The sequence below is a fragment of the Orcinus orca genome, chromosome 20 (genome assembly GCF_937001465.1).
Source record: "Orcinus orca chromosome 20, mOrcOrc1.1, whole genome shotgun sequence".
In the NCBI taxonomy this organism is placed as follows: domain Eukaryota; kingdom Metazoa; phylum Chordata; class Mammalia; order Artiodactyla; family Delphinidae; genus Orcinus; species Orcinus orca.
In genome coordinates this window covers 1,571,220-1,592,210 of record NC_064578.1, presented here as the reverse complement: position 1 = coordinate 1,592,210, position 20,991 = coordinate 1,571,220, and the positions used below count along the sequence as shown (strand labels likewise).

The 20,991-nt window shown below is 53.1% G+C and overlaps 1 protein-coding gene across 8 annotated transcripts in view; it reads left to right on the top strand.

The window, feature by feature from the left end:
- BANP (BTG3 associated nuclear protein) overlaps positions 1–16,859 on the top strand; it is a 107,438-nt gene extending 90,579 nt beyond the window's left edge. For 6 of the 8 annotated variants that reach the window (XM_004280069.4, XM_012536860.3, XM_004280068.4 and 3 more), the window contains 2 exons: positions 6,554–6,697; positions 9,492–10,110. In XM_004280069.4, the coding sequence (XP_004280117.1) occupies positions 6,554–6,697; positions 9,492–9,563 (216 nt within the window). In that variant the 3' untranslated portion in view covers positions 9,564–10,110. Of the gene's footprint in view, positions 1–6,553; positions 6,698–9,491; positions 10,111–13,827 lie in introns of those variants that run through there. The other 2 variants (XR_007474546.1, XM_049704099.1) reach the window with 2 other exon arrangements.
- Positions 16,860–20,991: the final 4,132 nt, after the last annotated feature.

Here is a 20,991-nt window from a genome sequence, read left to right as displayed (position 1 = left end):
TTATTTTAGGCTTTGCACCAGTTTTGCATTATCTCTGTTGGGTATCAAACAGCATTTCAGAACTGACAGAATATAGAGGAAAACCAGATGTGTGCACTCCAGAAAAACAGCGCTTGTAGATCCAGGATTCCCTGAGTCGGCGGCTTCAGATTCGGACACTGTGCCATTTTTCTTTGGTCTGAAAATAATGGGCTCTGCTTCAGAGACACACCAGGGAAGCCTGTGACCGAGGCCGGCCAGGTGGCGCGAGCTGCACCCGCGTCGGCGCACGCGTGTCTCTCCGAGGGAGCGCGGCCCCGCCGGCTCCCTTGCCCGGTCCGGCCGCGGGCAGCTGCCCTGGAAGTCTGGAGGCGCTGCTTCTGGCTACTGTCCTGGGAGCTCGCTGCTTTCCAGTTAGATGTTTCTGCCCCCCGCCGCCTGCTGGGAAAGGCTGCAAACAGAAAGGAGCAGGATGCAGGAAGGTGCCGCGGCTCGTTGTCGGGAGAGGTGGGAGCCAGGCGAGCCAGGCCCTCGCTGTCCGGCAGGACCTCTGCCGCGGGCCGACTCTGTGCTCGTTCTGGGGCCGCCCCCGTCCCCCTGCCAGAGTGAGGACCCCCGGCAGGTGTCCAGCGGCCTCAGGTGCCGCAGGGATCCTGCTACTCTGCGCAGCGGGAGTCCTTGTCACCAGCTAAGATCCAGGTAAGCCTGACTGTGTGTGTCAGGAGCTGCGCGGTGGCCCCGCCGCCGAGGGTGCCCGTGTGGTTGGCCCGCGGAGCGCTTTTTATTTGTCCTGGCTTCGCTCGCTCCTTTTACCTTCAGGAGAAGCGCCCTGCCTCCAGGGCGTCTGCTCCGTCCCCTCCTTCGGGAGAGGCCCTTCGGGTTGTCCTTTGTGGGGTCGTCCCTGCCAGGTGTGCTGCTGGCTGCACTGCGACGTCCCAGCTCCAGGTGGTGGTGGGGTCGCTCCTGCCCTGAGCAGCGGTGGGGGGTGGGGCGGGGCGCTGCAGAGCCGACCTTCTGACTCCTCCTCGCGGCCGCTCTCTCATCCAAGCTTCGTCTGCTTTTGAGAAGACGTATTCTTAAGCCGGAGTTGGAGGCGGCTGGGGTCCCCGTCCACCAAAGCCCAACAGGGCTTTGCTCTGGGTCCGTGTCCAGGACGGCTTCGCCGAGCAAGCTGTTTGTCCTATTCGGGTACCCGCCGGTCACTCGGGACAGGTGCCTGGCGCAGGGGCCCACAGCGGGGGCCCGTGTGACCCTCCCGCCCAAGTGCGGGGCCCCCTGGGGCCTGTGTGCCACTGTGGAGGGAAGCCAGGCGAGGCCCCGGTGGTGCCTTCCCAAGGCTGCAGGAAGGCGCCGCAGTCGTGCCTCCTTGTCTGCGGGGGATGTGTTCCAGGACCCCCAGAGGATGCCTGAAACCACGGGTAACACCAGACCCGTACTAGGGTTTTCCTGTACGTACACATCTGTGCTGAAGTTTATTCTACAAATGAGGCACAGTAAGAGAACATCCAGATGCCAGAGTCACTGTGCTTGTGCTTCGGGGCCACTGCGGAGTAGAAGAAGGGTGTCCTGAGCGCAAGCCCTGTGATCCCCAGACAGCGGAGCCAATGACCCAGATGCTCCTAAGTGGCTAATGGGTGGGACGTGCAGGACAAAGGTCAGGATGGGGGTGGGACATGCAGGACAAAGGTCAGGACGGGATTTCATCACAGTGCTCAGAACAGCGCGAGAGCAAACCTTAGCACTTGTTTATTTCTGGATTTTCCCATTTATTATTTTCGGACACGGTTGACGGCGGGTAACTGAAACCGCGGATGAGCGAGGTGGCTTTGGTGGGTGGAGCAGCCCTGGAGGCCGTGTCACCGCCGGCCTCTCCCAGCCTGGCGGCGCCCTCGCTCGAGTGCCACGTGAGAAGTGGGCCCCTTCCTGCCCACTGGAGTCGGAGCCCGTTTTCCATGGAGACGCTTGTCTACCTTGGCTGTCCTTGCCGCCCCACCTGAAGAACAGACCCCCCCTCCCTGCACTTTTCTGGGGGAAGCGGGGGAGGGCAGAGCCTGGAGGGCGGGGGCGATAACGAAAGGCCCGGGAGGTCTTTCCCTTCTGTCCATGCGCATGCTCGCTTAGCGCTTAGTGTTCAACTCATTCCTGAGTCGCTTATCAAGACCAAACCAGTGTGGAAACGTTGAAAGGCCATGGCATTTTGAAAGCATTCCCAGTTGAGAACACTTTCCTGCGTTTTATTTACCCGCCAGCCTGGTAGTGATCACTCGTAGGGCACCACGGTACACCTGCACTTGTAGGGAGTGGTGGCTCATCTCCAGAACCAGAGGGCAGGCCGAACTCTGAAATAAGTTCCATGACTTCGTAACTTTCATTAAAAGATAGTCTTAGATTTGACTTTAAATTCACCGTGTACAACAGTGACAAAACTGTGACGACGTTGTAATAGTTAACATTTGTAGTCGAGTCCAGGACCTGCAGGCGGGGGTGAGGTTGTGACAGGGGAGCACGGGCTACAGCCTCGCAGCTTGTGTCCCCCGGCCTCGGCCCTCAGTGATGCTCTCCTCTGCGGCACCTCCCCCAGCTCTCTCCCTAGCCGTCCCCCGGGCCTTCCGGGCCCAGGTCCCCCCAGCTGCGTATCTGGACGCCAGCCAGTTCTCATCTGCTCCTCCTGAGAAGCAGTCATTTCCCTTCACAGCCCGGGGACTGTTCCAGAATGTAGGCTCCTTGGGTCGCGTCCTGCCCACAGTGTCTCGCACGCAGTGGGTCCTTAACTGAGGGAGCAGCGTGGGGGGCTCCGCGCGCGGGGGCAGCGGGTGCTGGGGAGTGTCCGGTGAAGGCCAGCCGCTCGCTGGGATTTGGTCGTTAGAGGCACTTTAGTTACCTCGAGATGGTTTACACGGCTAGATTCAGACTCAGAGAAGAAGCCAACGTCCGTTCCGTACGTTCAGACTCGTCGGTGAGTTCTGTCTGCCTCCGTCAGCTGCTCGCTGTAATCTCACAGTGTGATGTGTCTGTGCTCCGCGCACCACCACCCCCGCCACGCCCACCATGAGCGATGACTGCGCTGAGCCCTCTGTGCTGCGCCGGCCTTCGGTTGGTGCTTTGAGGTTTGCAGAGCACGTGTGCGTACCCGCTCCTTGGGTTCTCGGTGTCCGGCTTTGATGCAGGACCAGCCTGGAGATCCAGATGCCCTAGCCTGACCTTGCCTTTCTGGGGCCCAGCTTGGGGATGTGCATGTGTCTCTTCACAGGGTGCCAGGGGCTTGGCCTTACGTCTGGCCCCTAGGCCCCGGGTGGGTGGATGGAGCAGGCGGGCAGTGAGCCTGGCTTGTGTGTTTCTTCCTGCCTCTTTCCCGCTCACAGCTCCAGAGCTGTCACTCTTGGCGAGAAAGGCATCCTAACCAGCCCGTATCCTCCAGCTGACAAGGTCTCTCCTTAACACTTAACCCCTCCTTCCTCCTGTTTTCTTCTGAAAGCTTTTTGTTTGAGTCTCTTAGGTTCCCCCAGAACTGCCAGGCTTGGGGCAGAGTGGACCACAAGAGAGCCAGGGCGAAGGGCGTGCGGACACGCTTCTGAATGTTGGGCTTGGGGACCAGCTCTGCTCCACTCCCCTCCTGTTCCTCGTTCTCTTTCCTCGTCAACATCAGCACGATCTTCACTTAGTTCAGAAATAGTTACTGAGTGTCAGGTACACCGCTGGACGATGGGGATCCGGCAGTGAACAGAAGAGACCTTCCCACCCGTGTCATCACGGAGCTCATGTTCTGTTGCGTGGGATGCACTGAGTCTGGAGTCAGGTGCACGGTGGCCGAGGAAGCCAGGGCCCAGAGGGGACCTTCCTCAGGGACGTGGGAGTCCCTGGTCCCCGCTGCCGGCCCCGTCCTCAGGGACGTGGGAGTCCCTGGTCCCCGCTCCCGGCCCCTTCCTCAGGGACACGCGAGTCCCTGGTCCCCGCTGCCGGCCCCTTCCTTAGGGGAGGGGGGACCAGCAGTGGAGAGGGGGCGGTGGTTCAGCAGCCTGGACGGCCAAGCAGGCGGCTGGGGCGCGGGCCAGTGGGGAGTGGGTGCGCCGGGGGGTGGGGGACTCCCAGCCCGGCTGGCAGAGCTGCCCCCATGGAGGTCGCCCCCGGGGGCCCTCGTCCTGACACGTAGTTTGTGAGAGTAGGAACAGGCCCGTCTGTTCGGTTTGCTCAGAGTAAGGAAAGGTCACCCCCGGGGGCCCTGGTCCTGACACGTAGTTTGTGAGAGCAGGAACAGGCCCGTCTGTTCGGTTTGCTCAGAGTAAGGAAAGGTCGCCCCTGGGGGCCCTGGTCCTGACACGTAGTTTGTGAGAGCAGGAACAGGCCCGTCTGTTCGGTTTGCTCAGAGTAAGGAGACGTGTCGTGGCTCTGATTTTGGGTGGGCTCTTGACTTTTTGCTCTTTTTGGGAAAATGACTAAACTCAGCTTCCTGTCCCCCTGTCTTCAGGTCCTGCTGGCTTCCCAGCTTGGATCCTTTGACTTTCTGTCCCTGCTGGGAGTGTGTAGGCGGGAGGCCCTCCTGGGACGTGCTGGGCTTTGAGTGTGGGTGGCCCCTGAGCTCCGCTGCCCTCTGCCCTGCTGGGGCCACACCGGCTGCTGCCCGAGGCTGCTCGTCCCCACGGGGTCCAGGGGGTGGCTGCTCCCTGGCGACCGGGTGGCAGAGCTGCAGAACTGGGCAGACCCATGCCTGTCTTTCTGACCATGAATGATCTGGTGGTGGGTAAGTTCTGGGGAAGAGAAAATGAATAATAGAGGGGATGTCAGTTTTCTCCAATTTTTTAAAACCTCTCGTGAACTCATTAGTACAAACAGTTAATACAGGACAGAGTGGTGTTTTACAGAGAGCCATTGTTGTCAGGTCAGCTCTTTGGGGACCTAGAAGCTGGTTCCCGCCCGGAAAGAGGAAGCCAAGGAGATGAGCGTGGCCATCTACGTGGGCTGTGTCTGCGGGGACACATGACCACACCTGGTGGAGTATGCGCAAGTGTGTCCTCTCACAGTCTGGAGGTCATGAGTCCAGCACGGGCCTTGCTGGCTGAAGTTTAGGGGTCACGGGGCTGGTTCCCTCTGGAGAATCCCGGGGAGACAGAGGTGCTGCATTCCTTGCCTGGTGGCCCCTGCTCCATCTTCCAAAGCTGCGTGGTGTCCGCGCTTTGTTATGTGGGAAGGTTCTCTGCTTTCTGAGGGGCCACCAGATGCTTCAGGACGCCGTTCCCACCTTGATCACCGGCTCAGCCCCATCTGTAAAGTGCCCTTGTTGTCAGGGCACACGGCCCAGGTCCCGGGGCCCGGGATTGGGACATACCCGTCTCTGGGCCGTCACTCTGCCCAGCAGAGCTGGCCGCTACGAGATGTGAAACTGTGTTTGCAGATGGCTTCCGAAGACACAAAAGGAAAACCAGTTAGGACTTTCTTCTGTCTTTTATTCTGAAAATCGAATTTTCCTGCTTTTTTCCACTGATGGATTCGTTATTAAAGAAATAGAACTTTAGCTCATCAAAAACTAGAATCGCGTTTGAAACTGCAGCGTGTATTTTCAGGATCCTCAGCTCTGACCCCGTGTGGGAGGCCGTGGGCTGGGCAGGAAGCGTGACTCCGGCCGCCCTGCCCGGGCAGCTGGTGAGCGCCCCCAGGGGGTGGTCCAGGGGGCGTGTCATTTGAGGGGGTGGGAGTGCAGCCCCAAGTCAAAAGCCCCACAGCTCATGGCAGCTCACTCCCGTGAACGCAGAGCCTCGGAGGCCCCCGCCCACTCGCCATCCTCCCTGTGGGGCGTCGAGGCACCAGTCTGCCTGCCTGCCTATTGCAGGGTGCGGTGGGCCTGGTGTGGGTGCTCGTGAGTGATGGCATCACCCAGAGCCCGTCATGGGGGCCTCATGTGTCCCTCCCTCCAGGCACAGTCCAAGCGGGGTTCCTGGTGCACAGGACGGGGGTCCGTGATCCGTGATTTGTCTCCTTGGAGGCTAGTCGGATCCTCCCCCGGGATCTGGGCCTCACCCTCCAGCTTGTGTCTCCTCTCCACACACACAGCCCTCCTCGACTCCCTCTGGAGCCTGGAGCCTTGTGACTCACGTGCACATTTCTGCTTGTTTCTCAGACTCGATTAGTGGCCCACTGTCTGGGGGCCGCTTCTCCCCGGAGTGAATGTGTCTTGCTTGCCCCAGGGTCGAGGCCCTGCGGCCGTCTGCCTGTCCTCCTGGCTGCCCTCAGGCTCCCCTTTCCATGAACCTGAGAAAGCGGTGACTCTGGGAAGGTCTCCAGGTGCTTTAGCTCCTGTTCCATCTCAGACTCGCCCTTGGCCACATCCCTGCGTTCAGTTCGCTCTTTGGGTATTTTTTCCTGTAAGGCCTAAAAGCCCCTCTCTGCATCCAGCACTTGGATGTTTGAGGGAGGTGACTTGCAGTTGCAGTGGAGCAGCCTGGTCCTGCCGTGCATGTCCACACGGCGCACCCGCACGCCACACCCTTGTCAGCAGGTGCCCCGCCCCGCGGTCCAGGTAGCACGGGGCAGACTCCCCCGGCGCTATCTATGCTGACGCGGTTCTGCTCTGTGTCTGCAGGTGCTGCAGGGGGCCCAGCTGATAGCCGTGGCTTCTTCGGACCCTGCTGCCACGGGGGTGGACGGCTCGCCGCTCCAGGGCAGCGACATCCAGGTCCAGTACGTGCAGCTGGCGCCGGTGACCGACCACACCGCTGCAGCCCAGGTGGGTCCTCCCTTTGGGAAGTGGACAGGGCTGGGCCTCCTGCAGGTAGTGAACGCACTTGGGCCTTCTCCCGTGAGGAAGGTGAGTGATCCACGAGAGGTGCGTGGTGTGGACGTAGGCGCTCGCTTGGGACTCCGTGTCTTGTGAGTGCCTGAGAGTGTAAAGGTGAGAGGTTGCTTCTTGGCCCAGATACCAGCCTTAAACAATTTCTTGAGATAACTCTTGTCTCATGCAAATGTTTACCTATAAATTTAGAGGCCAAATTGAGTGTACCTGATACCTCCTTGTTCCTCGGGCTGGGGCAGGGCCGGCCCAGGGTCTGCGCGCCTACCGGCCACGGGCAGTCCCTTTGCAGCCCTTGCCTGTGGCCTCTGCCCTTTTCTCCCGTGGCAGCCTCTGGTGGGCCGAGCTCTGCTGCGCTGGGCTGCGGTCCTCTTCCCGCGCTGCTCGCGGTTGCGCTCTCCCGGGAGCCCCAGAAAAGCAGCGCTCAGGCTCCATCTGGACAGTTTCTGAGCCGTCAGGTCGGCGGGGGGGCTGCTGCTCGAGATGTTCGAAGCGTTCGCACCTCTGGCCCCAGTGGGTGTGCTTGGTTGGGCGAGCATTGTGGCCTCCCCTGGGTATGGGGGAGCCAGGCGTGGGCCCCCGTGCTCGTGCCTGAGCCTGTTTGGGGGCAGTGTGATCAAGGTCTGTCAGGGCGCGGTCCGGAGAGGGTGCCCTTGGAGCAGCTCAGGCTGCTGGTGCCAGGGTGACACGGGTGCCCTCAATCCTCAGGCTGTGGGCTTGACTCACTGACTCACTGCTGAGCGCCTCTGGGCAGGGGCACTCTCATCGCTGTGACCTCAGCCTGTTGACCCCTCCCTGCCTCCTTCCTGGACCGCCTCCTCTGCCCAGCACTGATGAGCTGTGCGTATCCTGCCGTCGGCCTTGACGCTTAGAATTAAAGCCCTGAGTTTCCACGCAGTCCCCCTCCCCTCCTGGCCTCCGCTGGTCGCCGTCCTAGGTGTCGTGTCCTGTTCCCACTGGTAGTTGCTGAGGAACACGGCTCAGCAGGGCCAGGCAGGTGGCCCAAGGTGGCCCTGGTGACCAGGTGGCTGGCTGGGTGATCAGCGGTCCTGTGGGGACTTAACCCCGGTTCACAAGTCCCCACCTGGCCCAGAGATCTGGAACGTGTGTCCTGGAGAAGGTGCAGCCCCCTCCTCTCCGCAGACCTGTCCACTGTGCCACGTGGGCAGCCGCCACAGCCTGGACGCATGTGCCGCTCTGGAGGTTGACCGAGCGGGCACGAGGCCCACAGAACTTGGAGTGGGGGGTGGACGAGCTTGTTCATGTGGTGCGAGGGACATCTGTCCTAAAGAAGGACCCTGGGGCTCCGTCCGAGCTGGGCGGGTCTGACACCCACGTCATTGCTGCTTCACACGCAGGGGGGTACTCGGAGTGTGTGCCTTGAATCTGGGCTGCGTGTCATGTGGCAGGTCTTCCTGGGCCAGGTCTGTGGTCTTTGTGCGGACGTCACTGTTGAGGGGAGCCACGTCCACTGAGCTCCCGGCGCCTGACTTCCCGCCAGTGGGACCACGTAGCACACAGAGCAGTAGATCAGAGGGGGACATGTGCACTTTCTGGGGTGTCTTCCCCGCAGAAGGGCTCGGTCCCTGGGGCCCAGGCCCCTCCCTGGGCCCCCGCCCGCCTCACGCACAGGGAGGGGTCTCCCAATGGTCTCTTCATTAGCAGGAGGGCTCCTGCCCTCCTGTGGGTTTCCTTCCAGAGTTTGCTGCTCGGAACGGGGTCATACTCCTCATCTGGTGCTTGGGGAAGGACGGGTCTGGCTCCCGAGGTCCCCGAGCCCCCCGAGCCCCAGAGGCTGCGTGAGGGGTGGGCCCGTTCCCCGGAGCAGCCGTGGGCAGGCGAGAGGGCACCCCGTCTGTGCTGGCGCCGCTCCGCTGTGCTGTGCTTCGCTGCTGCCTGGGGCCCCAGTCTCCTGCCGCGTTTTGAGGACGAGGGGGGAGGGCAGGGCTCCCCACCAGAGTGTGGGCCTCCCGAGTGCCCAGCCCAGCTCGTCTCGTGGCCTCGGGACGGCGCGGAGGAGGCCTGTGCTGAGTCCTCAGATGGGTGGGGAACCGCCCCCACCCCCCCACCCCCGCTACGAAAATGCCGTGTTGCCTTCCCCTTGAGCTGCAGTCGTAGGCGGAGCGCTGGCCCTGCAGGACTCTGCCTCCGCCGTGTGGCTTTCTCCACCTCCTCCTCCGTGCACCACCACACCACACCCCACCCCACCCCCGGGCCCCTCCAGCTACAGGTCCTCAGCGGAGCCGCGGAGCCCACCTCTGAGAGTCTGGTGTTGCCTTTGACCGGCGGCTCAGGGGAGTCTGAAAACCCCCCAAGCGATCTCCATCTGGGGGCCCATTCTTAGTGGCTGAGATGGATGTCAGTGACTTAGTCCAAGACTGTGTTTTCTTCCTTTAAACTACCTTAAAACTGTGAATATGCTGCTCACTTGGGGTGCACGGCCAGTGGGAATGGGAACGCAGCGCTGGTGGCTGGAGCTGAGGGGCACATGTGGGAGGCGGTGGGTAGGTGTGGGGGGAGCAGGGGCCAAGACAGGGCCCCACAGAGACGGACCGTGGCCCTGGATCTGTCACAGCTGCCGGGAGCATCCTCTCCCAGGCCCCCGGCCTCACCCTCCAGCTCGGGTGTGTGTTTACTCTGTGCCTGAAAACCGCTGGTGTCCGTGACCAGGGAGTGGCCCGGATGCGCACACTGGGCCCTTTGATAGAAAGCGCCCTCTCCCCTCTTGCAGGCGGCCGACGCCCTGCAGCCCACCCTGCAGTCCGAGATGCAGCTGGAGCATGGGGCCATCCAGATCCAGTGAGGGGACGGCCGCCGACCAGACAGGGCCCGAGCCAGAGCCACCGCTCAGCGCTGGTTCCCGTCACCCGCACCGTTCACATGCACCCGTCCCTCGGCTTCGCACGGGAGGGGGCCCGCACACGTTCTGCTCAAGTGCATCCGAGTGCCTCATCCTCGGGGAGAGTGCCCCGGTAAATAAAGACGACGGTAGCCCCTGCCGCCCCCGCCTGAAGACCCTGTTTCTTTTGATCACCCCGCCGTGTCCGGGGAAGGAGCGGGAAGCACAGCGTGGTCGCGTTAAGTACACGTGGGAAATCAAGAACTACGATATTTTTCTCTGTTCAAACAGCTTTTTTAATTTGCTATGGTGTTTATAACAAAAAACAAAATTGAAAAAAAAGTGGAGTAGCAGAAGCCTTTTGCTGTGTGCTCTGTTCAGTGTAATGAGAATAGGTATTTGCAAAAGAAGACTAACGATTTTGATGGAAACGTTGCTTACCTACTTTTCTAGGGGGATGCTGTCAGCACTGTGATTGTGCATTTCTAATGGAATAAAATGTATTTATGACTACGGCGGCTGTCACGTTGTTTCCTCTTAGGAGATGGCCCCTGGGCCTGTGGCGGCCCTGATGTAGCTGTGTGGGTCCTTCCAGAGGAAGGGGCGTGGCTGTCCTGGCAGTCCTGTGATGGAGCCTGGGGTGCAGGGGGCTGCACGATGGAGTGTCTCCAGGCACGGTGTCCCTCGAGGCAGCGTGAGCCTTCAGAATTGGGGTGCTCCCACAAGTAAGCTGCGCTGTTGAATGGCATGGCCTCTTCCAGCCCCAGAAAGTCCCAGCTCTGGGGGGTCTTTAGAGAAAGTCGTGTCTGAAGGAGCATGCCATATTGATGGTCTAATTAACGTGTGTCTGGAATCCCAGAAGGAGAGAATAGAAGGAAGATGACACGTAAAGGATTGGGGAAGCAGAACAGATCTCACGTAGAAATACAGAGGAAGCCGTGCCTGGACACACGCAGAACGTCGAAGACAAGCATAACCCAGAAGCAGCCAGAGAGGAAGGACGGACCACCCTCATGAGGGGAGGGCACATCAGAAGCAGAGGCGTTATGGGAAAAATGCTCTGCACGGAGTCGCGTCTTTAGTAGAACAGCTGTTCAAGAACGCCAGTGACAGTTGGCATCTGGCCCAGAGCTCTGCTCTGAGGTGTACACCCAGGAGAATTGAAACCGTATGTCCACACGTAAATGTGCACACGAACATTCATAGCGGCACTTTTCACGATAGCCGGAGACTGGGAACAGCCTACAAAATGGGGTCCACCGACACAGCAGCCTTGTAGCTCAGCCGCAAAAGGAAGGAAGCACTGACACAGGTTTCAAGGTGGATGAACCTTGAACACGTGCTGAGTGAGAGAAGCCAGACTCAATAGCCCGCATATTATGTGGTTCTATTTGTATGAAACGTCCGGAATGGGCAAATCCGTGGAGACAGAGAGCAGATGAGCAGTGGCCTGGGCTGGGGGAGGGGAGGTAGGGAGTGACTAATACTGCAAATGCGGATTCTTCTGGAGAGGACGAAGATGTTCTGGAATTAGTGGTGCTGTTGGCCCAACTCTGTAGATCCACTAGAAGTCACACTAGAAGGGGTGAAGTTTTGGGGATATAAATTATATCTCAAGGTTATTAAAAATAAAGAATTGGGCAGCATTTAAAAAAACAGGAACAAAAATGAGGGTGTCACCTGCAGACGATTCCATCCTATAAAGGAAGTTGAAAGACATTTTCTTCAAGAGCAGGAATATGGACCCAGGAGGAGATTCTGAGAGCAGAAGGTTGGGGGGCGGGGGGGCAAATACAACAACGAGGAGGTGTATCTAGTACTCCGTGTAAACTGCCTCACAGTAAAATGTTGGAAAACATTGCTCTGAAGGTTGGGGCAGGCAGGAAAGGAGCTAAGTCGTTGTAAAGCCCCCTTTCCTTGCCCTGTAGAGAAAGGATCAAGATGTTGTACAATTATAAGGCATCAAAGTCAATATTTATGGGCTTCCCTGGTGGCGCAGTGGTTGAGAGTCTGCCTGCCGATGCAGGGGACAAAGGTTCGTGCCCCAGTCTGGGAAGATCCCACATGCTGCGGAGCGGCTGGGCCCGTGAGCCATGGCCGCTGAGCCTGCGTGTCCAGAGCCTGTGCTCTGCAACGGGAGAGGCCACAGCAGTGAGAGGCCCGCATACAGCAAAAAAAAGAGTCAGTATTTATAACACGTTTAAGAAACACAGCACAGGGCTTCCCTGGTGGCGCAGTGGTTGAGAGTCTGCCTGCCGATGCAGGGGACATGGGTTCATGCCCCGGTCTGGCAAGATCCCACATGCCGCGGAGCGGCTGGGCCCGTGAGCCACGGCCGCTGAGCCTGCGTGTCCAGAGCCTGTGCTCCGCAACGGGAGAGGCCACAACAGTGAGAGAGGCCCGTGTACCACAAAAAAAAGAAAGAAAAAAAGAAACACAACACAGAAAAACAGTCAGTAAGGTGTGGGATGTCCAAACGGCGTGATTAGTGCACTTGACCTAATCGACGTGTAGAACACGGCATACGGCGGTCACGGGGCACGCTTTCTGTTCTTCCCACCTGCTCTTTTGAACTTTATTCAAGTCACCCACACACCAGACCAGGAAGAAGGTCAAATAAGAGATCAGAGTGGAAAAGTATTTCTAATTGACAATTAAATACGACAGGTCAACATATCAGAACTCATGGAATACATCGAAAGGTGTGCTTAGAGAAAAATTTATATTTCCTTCAGATACATTCCCAGAAGTGGAATTGCTGGATCATATGGTAGCTCTATTTTTAATTTTTTTGAGGACCCTCCATACTGTTTCCCATCACGGCTGTGCCCATTTACATTCCCACCAACAGTGCACAAAGATTTCCTTTTCTCCACATCCTTGCCAGCACTTATTATTTTCTGTCTTTTTCATAATAGCTGTTCTGATAGGTGTGAAGGGATAGCTCATTGTGGTTTTGATTTGCATTTCCCTAATAATTAGTGATGTTGAGCCTCTTTTTATGTGCCTGTTGGCCATATGTGTGTCTTCTTCGGAAAAGTATCTATTCCAGTCCTTTGCCCATTTTCCAATTGATTTATTTGTTTTTTTTGCTGTTATGTGAATTCATTATATATTTTGTATATTAGCCCCTTATCAGATGGATGGTCTGCAGATATTTTCTCCCTTCTGTAGGTTGCATTTTTACTTTGTTGATTATTTCTTTTGCTGTGCAGAAGTGTTTTAGTTAGATGTAGCCTCACTTGTTTATTTTTGCTTTTGTTGCTTGTGCTTTAGGTGTCATATCCAAAAAACTGTTGCCAAGACCAATGTCAAGGAGCTTTTTCTCTGTTTTCGTTTATGAGTTTTATGGTTTCAGGTCTCACATTTAAGTGTTAAATCCCTTTTGAGTTAATTTTTGTGAGTTGTGTAAGACGGGTCCAATTTCATTCTTTTGCATGTTATTATCCAGTTTTCCCAACACCATGTATTGAGGACACTGTTCTTTCCCCATTGAATATTCTTGGTTCCCTTGTTAAATACAAGTTGACCGTATATGTGTGGGTTGATTTCTGGGATGTTGATTTTCTTTCATTGGTCTGTGTCTGTTTTTATGGCAGTACCATACTGTTTTGATTACTATAGCTTTGTGATATAGTTTGAAATCAGGAAGCATGATACCTCCAGCTTTGTTCTTCTTCCTCAAGTATGCTTTGGCTATTCGGGTCTTTCGTGGTTCCATAAGAATTTCAGGATTGTTTTTTCTATTTCTGTGAAAAATGCCATTGGAATTTTGATAGGGATTGCATTGAATCTGTAGATGGCTTTGTGTAGTATAGACATTTTAACCATATTACTTTTTCCAATCCATGTACACAGGATATTTTTCCAATTGTTTGTGTCTTGAGTTTCCTTCATCAATGTCTTATAATTTTTCAATGTACAGATCTTTCACTTACTTAGTTAAATTTATTCCTAAATAAGTTATTGTTTTTGATGCTATTGTAATTGAGATTGTTTTATTTGTTTCTCTTTCATATAGTTCATTGTTAGTGTACAGAAACAGAAACAACTGATTTTTGTATGTTAATATTGTATCCTGTAACTGTACTGAATTTGTTTATTAGTTTTAACAGTTTTTTGGTGGTGCCTTTAGGATTTTCTATATATAAGATCATATTATCTGCAGGCAGAGACTAACTTATTCCTTTCTGACTTGGATGTCTTTTTTTTTTTTTTCCCCCCCTAGCCTAATTGTTCTGACTGGAACCTCCAATACTAGATCGAGGAGAAATGGTGAGAGTGGGCACCCTTGTCTTGTCCTGTTCCTGATCTTAGAGGAAACACTTTCAACTTTACACCATTGAGTATGATGTTAGCTGTGGGTTTGTCATATGTGGCTTTTATTATGTTGAAGTATGTTCCTTTTATAACTATTTGTTGAGAGTTTTTATTGTGAAAGGATATTCTAGTTTTCAGATGCTTTTTCTGCATCTATTGAGATGGTATGATTTTTCTCTGTATTCTCTTAATGTGGTGTGTTACATGTATAGGTTTGTGTATGTTGAACCATCCTTGCATCCCAGGGATCACTGTCATGGTGTGTGGCCCTTTTCATGTGCTAGTGAATTTGGTTTGCTAGAATTTTGCTGAGAATTTTGCATCCATATTCATCAGGGATGTTGGTCTGTAGTTCTCTCTCCTTGGGGTATCTTTGCTTTGGTATCAGGGTAATGCTGGCCTTGCAAACGAGTTTGGGAATATCCCTTCTTCAGTTTTTTGGAAGCGTTTGAGAAGGATTGACATTAATTTTTCTTTACAGGTTTGGTAGAGTTCACCAGTGAAGCCATCTGGTCCTGGGCTTTTCTGTGTTGGGAGGTTTCGATTACTGACTCAATCTCTTTACTTGTATTGGTCTGTTCAGGTTTTCTATTTCTTCATGATTCAGCCTTGGTAGGTTGTATGTTTCTAGGAATTTATCCATTTCTTCTAGGTTATCCAGTTTGTTGGTGTGTAATTGTTCATAGTAGTCTTTTACAATCCCTTGTATTTCTGTGGTGTCAGTTGGATGTCTCCTCATATTTCTGATTTTATTTATTTGAATCTTCTTTTTTTTTCTTAGCTGGTCTAGCTAAATGTTTGTTAATTTTATCTTTTTAAAATATCAGCACCGGGCTTCCCTGGTAGTGCAGCGGTTAAGAACCCGCCTGCTAATGCAGGGGACACGGGTTCAAGCCCTGGTCCGGGAAGGTCCCACATGCCGTGGAGCAGCTAAGCCCGTGCGCCACAACTACTGAGCCTGCGCTCTACAGCCCGCGAGCCACAACTACTGAGGCCTGCACGCCTAGAGCCCGTGCTCCGCAACAAGAGAAGACAGTGCAATGAGAAGCCTGCGCACCGCCAACGAAGAGTAGCCCCCGCTCGCCACAACTAGAGAAAGCCTGTGTGCAGCAACAAAGACCCAATGCAGCCACAAACAAACAAATAAATAAATTTATTAAAAAAAAATATCAGCACCATGAGCACTGTATACATTTACAATTGTTATATCCTTTTGATAAATGGATGAATTGACCCTTTTATCGTTATTTAATGACCTTATTTGTCTCTTGTTACAGTTTTGACTCAAAGTCAAAACTTTTTAAAAATGTAAGTATAGTTACCCCTGCTGTCTTTTGTTCCCTGTTTGTGTGTAATATCGTTTCCATCCCTTCACTTTGAGCCTGTGTGTGTCCTCAAAGCTGAAGTGAGTCTCTTTTTAGACAACATACATTTGAGTCTTGTTTTTTTATTGTTCAGCCACTCTGTGACTTTTGATTGGAGAATTAATCCATTTGCATTTAGAGTTATTATTGATAAATGAAGAATTACTAATGCCATCTTATTGTTTTCTTAATGTTTTGTAGTTCCCTTGTTCCTTTCTTGCTGTCTTCCTTTGTGAATTGATGATTTCTATACTGTGTGCTTTGATTCCGTTTTCTTCATCTTTTGTGTATCCCCTGTAGGTTTAACAACAGTCCTTTTAAAGCTGACACCAACTTTGACCATATACAAAAACTCTACCTTTTAACCCTCCCATTTTATCTTTTTTTTCTTTTTTTTTAAATATCTTTATTGGGGTATAATTGCTTTACAATGGTGTGTTAGTTTCTGCTTTATAACAAAGTGACCATTTTATCTTTTTGAAGTCACAATTTACACCTTTTTACCTTGTGTATCCATTGACAAATTAATTGCAGCTATAGGTCATTTTTAATACTTTGGTCCTTTAACTTTTATACTAGAGTGAAGTGATTAACACACCACCATATTACAGTGTTAGAGTATTCTAAGTTTGACTATATACTTACCTTTGCTGGTGTGTTTTATATTTTCATGTGCTTTTATGTTACTGATTAGCATCCTTTCATTTCAGCATGAAGAACTCTTTACAGCATTTCTTGTAAGGCAGGTCCAGTGGTGAGGAGCTCCCTCAGCTTTTATTTCTTCAGAAGAGACTTTTATCTCCCCTTCATTTCGGAAGGACGGCTGTGCTGGGTGTTCTTTGTTGGCAGCATTTCTAATATATCATCCCACTGGCCTGCATAGCTTCTGCCGAGAAACCCACTAATAGCCTCACGGGGCTTCCCTTGTATGTGAGGAATTTTTTTTTCTCTTGCTGCTTGTAAAACTCTCCCCTTGGCTTTCATTTTACACAGTTCTCTTGTGCTGTGTTCTGGAGAAGATAGTTTGGGGTTGAAATTTTAGGGCGATCTCTGAGCTTTAGGAACTTGGAGGTCTAAATCTCCCCTCCAGCTTTGGGAAGTTCCACCATTATTTCTCTCCTTCTGGGATCCCAGTATTGTGCCCACTCTTTCTTTTAACCGTGTCCTATAGTTCACCCCTGTTTTCTTCACTCTTTTTCATTCTTTTTTTCTTTCTGCGCCTCTGGCTGGATGGTTTCAAGTGGGCTGCCTTCTGGTTCACAGATCCTTTGTGCTGTTGGACCGCTCTATCAGATTCTTCGTTTCAGTCACTGTATTCTTAAACTTTAGGGTTTCTGGGGGTGGAGGGCTGGTGTGTGTTTGTTTTCTGTTTCTTTGTTGAACTTCTCATTTTGTTCACGCATTGTTTTACTAATTCCATTTAGCTGTCTATCTGTGTTTTCTTGTAGCTCACTAAATTTCTTTAAGAGGATTTTTCTGAATTCTCTGTCAGACATTTCATAGATCTCCATTTTTTGGTGTCATTCGTTGTAGTTTCATTAGCTCCCTTTCTTTTTTATAAAGATTTTTTTTTTTTTGGATGTACTCGTTCCCTTTTGTGTGTCTTGTTTCCTTGATTACTCGTGATCTCGTGGCCTCGTGTTGGTGTCTGAACATTAGAAGAAGTAGGCACCTGTTCCAACTATACAGACTGGGTTTGGCAGGGAAAGTCCTTCATCAGTCGGCCCATCCAGGAACCCGGGTGGGTCATGGGATGGTGTCCGCAGATGGGCTCGCTGCTGGAGTCCTCGGGCAGCTTCCTGCTGGTACCTGGTCAGCCGGTGGGCAGGCCTGGTGCCTGGGTTCCCTGGGGCAAGCCGGACACCTGCAGCCACCTGCGGGTGCTCGAGTCCGGGGTAAAGTTGGGCGCTCATGTCACTCGCCCTCCCCAGTGCGGAGGGTGTCTCTCTGCTGGACAACCTATGCCTGGGGGAGGGGAGGCAGGGATGGGTAATGTGAACCTGTCTCTTCTACCCTCCTCATTGTGTCTTGTCTTATTTCTCTGCTCCACCCACGTGCTGTAATCCCTCACCCGGAGTCCTGAGCTCTTGGGAAGCATTTTCACGTGTGGATGGTTGGTTGTTCAAAGGGACATTCCTGGGAGGGGATGAGCCCTGGGAACTCCTATACTGCCCCTCCCTGATGGCGCTCTTAATAGCGCCTATCCTTACGAAATCTTACCTATAACTTAAAAACTTGTCACAAGGAAAATTCCAGGCTCAGATGACTTCACTGTTAAGTGCTCGGAAATGTTTGCGGAAGAACAGCAGTCTTTATAAACTCTTGCACGGAACAAAAAAAGAGGCTCACGTTCCATCTTGTTGTATGAGCAGCCTTGACCCCAGCAGCCACGAGTGGGGTAGGTGTTTGCCACCCTTCTAGCCAGTAAGGGACATGATCTGGACCTGTAAGGTAATCAGCTTTCTTATTACCAGGAAGGGAAGAGAGACAGACAAGTCCATGTTGAAATGGACAAAGCGCGGGTGCCCCTAGGGAGACGGGGGAAGAGGGATGGGGTGGAGGAGGGAAACCATCTGATCCTTTTCAGAAGCGGGGTTTATAACGGTCATTCATTCATCGCGGCCGAATTATTAATGATGAGTGAGTTTTGCCCCCATGCTACTCGCCCGAGGAAAGGCAAAAGATGCGCGCATGAACAGACCACAGCAAGAGGCCCTCCAGATGGCCAACGAACGTGTGAAAAAGTGTTCCAGTGGTCAAGTCAAAACCACCATGAGATGGCTCCAGAACCACCAGCATCCGAAAGACTAGCGACCTTGAGGGGTGTGCGGGTGGGGCCTCCGCGAGGCGGGGGCGGGGCTGGGCGGAAGCTCGCAGACTCCCTACTGGGGAGAGCGCCCCGGGGCGGGTGGTCCAGCAGCCCCTCCAGGCGCCGCGCCCTTCACAGCGGCGCGGGGTGCCTCCCGTGGCCTGCCCTTCCCACGGGACAACAACAGTCGTGGGAGTGGATGGAGTCCTGCCGTCACACCGATGGGTGGGGCCGGAAGCAGGACTGTGACCCCGTTTATGCCCATTTCAAGAGGGGGCAGGACGAGCCTCCTTCCTCCGTGGCGTTAGAATCATCCAGGGAGGAAGGGGCAGTGGTGAAGCGGGCGGCCGGGGGGCTGGCATCTCCGCGTGTCTTAATCTGGGTGCGCTGGCGCTGTGCGAAGGTGTGCCGTGATTTGTATGTTTCCTTGTCACTCTTCACCCTAAAAGCTTTTTTTTTTTCTTCTTCTTCTTTCTAAATAAGACACACAAAGGGCCAGAGTTTGCTGCCGGTAGGCCCGCACTAAAGCATCTTAAAACCTACGCTTCTGGCAGAAGGCAGGTGGTACCAGACGGAGGATCTGCGATTCGGGGAGGAAGGAAGCACAGAGAAAGGGGTAAATGTGAGTTGTCCGGAAACCCGGCTGCGTAGGAGAAAGCAGTGTCTGTGGGGCTTACAGAGAAAACAACAGAAGTAGCGTGTGATGAAGGGAGTACTCGGGAAGATGGTAGAGAACTAGTAGTCTGGGCTTCAGCCGTTAAGTTGTCCTTCCTTACCCATTAAAAGACTAGGAACAGTATCTGTAGCCTCCAGGCTAATAGGGGGGAAGTTGCCGTGAGGAAAAATACCCAATGGCTCCGAAAGAAGGCAGGAAAGAAGGGGGCACAGGACGGGGGCTCCTCTTGGGGTACAGACGCTGGGCCGCCGAGGCCTTGCACTGCTGTGTCCCCACTGCCGGGTGAAGCAAACACGATCCTTGTGAAAGGAAGATGGCATGGAATTCAGTCCGCAAGCAGTTGTGCACACTCACCACCCAGCACACAATCAGGAATAAGCAAGCAGACGAGAGAGAAGGCAGCACAGACGAAACCAACATAAACAGCGGGCCGCGGGCGCTGGACTTCTCCCAGGCTTTCACACAATCTGCTTACGATGTTCAGAGAGAGGAGCACTGAGAATTGGAACAGTGACCTGAAAACTTGCTCGCAGTACAAAAGCGTCATTGTACAACTTTCACAGAATAATCAAAATTGCGAATTCAGGATGTAGGTATCGTGGCAGATTAGGCAGAGCTGAGATCATTGGTGAACTGGAAAATAGGGTAGAAGAAAATAGCCAGGATGAAGAATGGTGTACCAAACGCTCAGAGGACGTAGCCCACCCTTTCTCAGACTCCAGAAAACGGAGACGGAACATTTCCCAGCTCAGTTATGAGGCTCAGATATCTCTGGCATCAAAACCTAAGAAGATGAGTAGGGACAGAAAATTACAGACCAGTCTTACTCAGAGAAAAGAAATTCTATGCAAAATATTAGCAGATCAAATCTGGCAATAATACAAAGTACAGACGGGAGATCATTCGCTGCCTGACTTGCGGGTCCCGAGAAACACGTCGGGCTTGAGGGTTTATTTTATTTCTAGGAACCGGGCTGAGCTCCCTAAACTAAATACGTGAATTCACAAGCGTGGACACAATAAATCCTTCAGGTTTTCTTGGTGCCCATGTGTTTTTAGCTCAGGAGTGCAGGCTGGTTTGTGACACAACACATTTAGAGATTAAGGGGGAAAGTCACACGATTAGCTCCACAGAAGCAGAGCCAGCCTTTAAAAAAAATTCAGCCTCTATTCAAAATGCTAAAAAAAAAACAAGACAGCATTCTAGAAATAAGAGGGAACTTCCTCACCTTGCTCAAGGCTTTCCACAAAGCCCGGCCGGCCGGCAGCAGGCTCACCGTTGACCCCAGGAACTTGGTTCAGCGTTGAGCTGAAGGCCTTCCAAGCTGTGGGGGAGAAGGAAACAAGACTTCAGGAGTGGAAAGGGAGAGACAAAGCTGTCATTATTTGAGGTGATGCCATTGTGTTCTAGAAAATTCCAAACAATTTCCAAAGACGGGTTATCGCAACTGTTAGCTTAGCAAGGTTTGGGGTCAAAACCAAGTCCCTACATATGAACGAGTTCCCTTCTGAGAGCACGTTCATAAGTACAACAAATTAGCCTAGGTACCCAACTCACACAATCGGCTACATAGTACTCTACTGTAATAGGTTTATAATACTTTTCACACAAATAATACATAAAAAAGCACAAAAAAGTCAAAGATCTTTAATTTTACAGTACAGTACCTTGAAAAGTACAGTAGTACGGTACAACAGCTGGCATACAGGGGCATGTGTGCATCTCTGAAAATTCACAACTGGAAGCTTTGTGTGTAGGGGACTTCCCGTACAGAGTGTTGCTGCATTTCTACATTCCATCAGCAGTCACGTGAAAATGAAACTTTAAGAAGACTTCATTAAAGTAGCCGTAAAATATCAAGAAATAAATCCAATTAAAGATTCATACGATGTTTATGGGGGAAAAATCACAAACCTCCCAAGGGAGACCTGTCCCCATTGGTGGGTGACAAGGCGCCCTGTTGCCCTGGCCCTGGAGTCTCCTGGGCTTTGGCCCCCTCCCCTGGCCTCCTGAGCCCAGGAATCCTTCACCCAGTCGGGAGCCGTAACCCGCTGACCGCCTCGCTCCTCACGCCCTCTCTTCCCTCCTCAACCCACTTGAACTCCTACTCATCTAGCAAAAGCCCACACAGAAAATCCCAGTGTTCGCCTACCTGCACAGATCAGCAGGGGAGCACCCTGCGCTTCCCAGGGGCCGCGTGATTCTGCCTGGCGAGCCCACTCT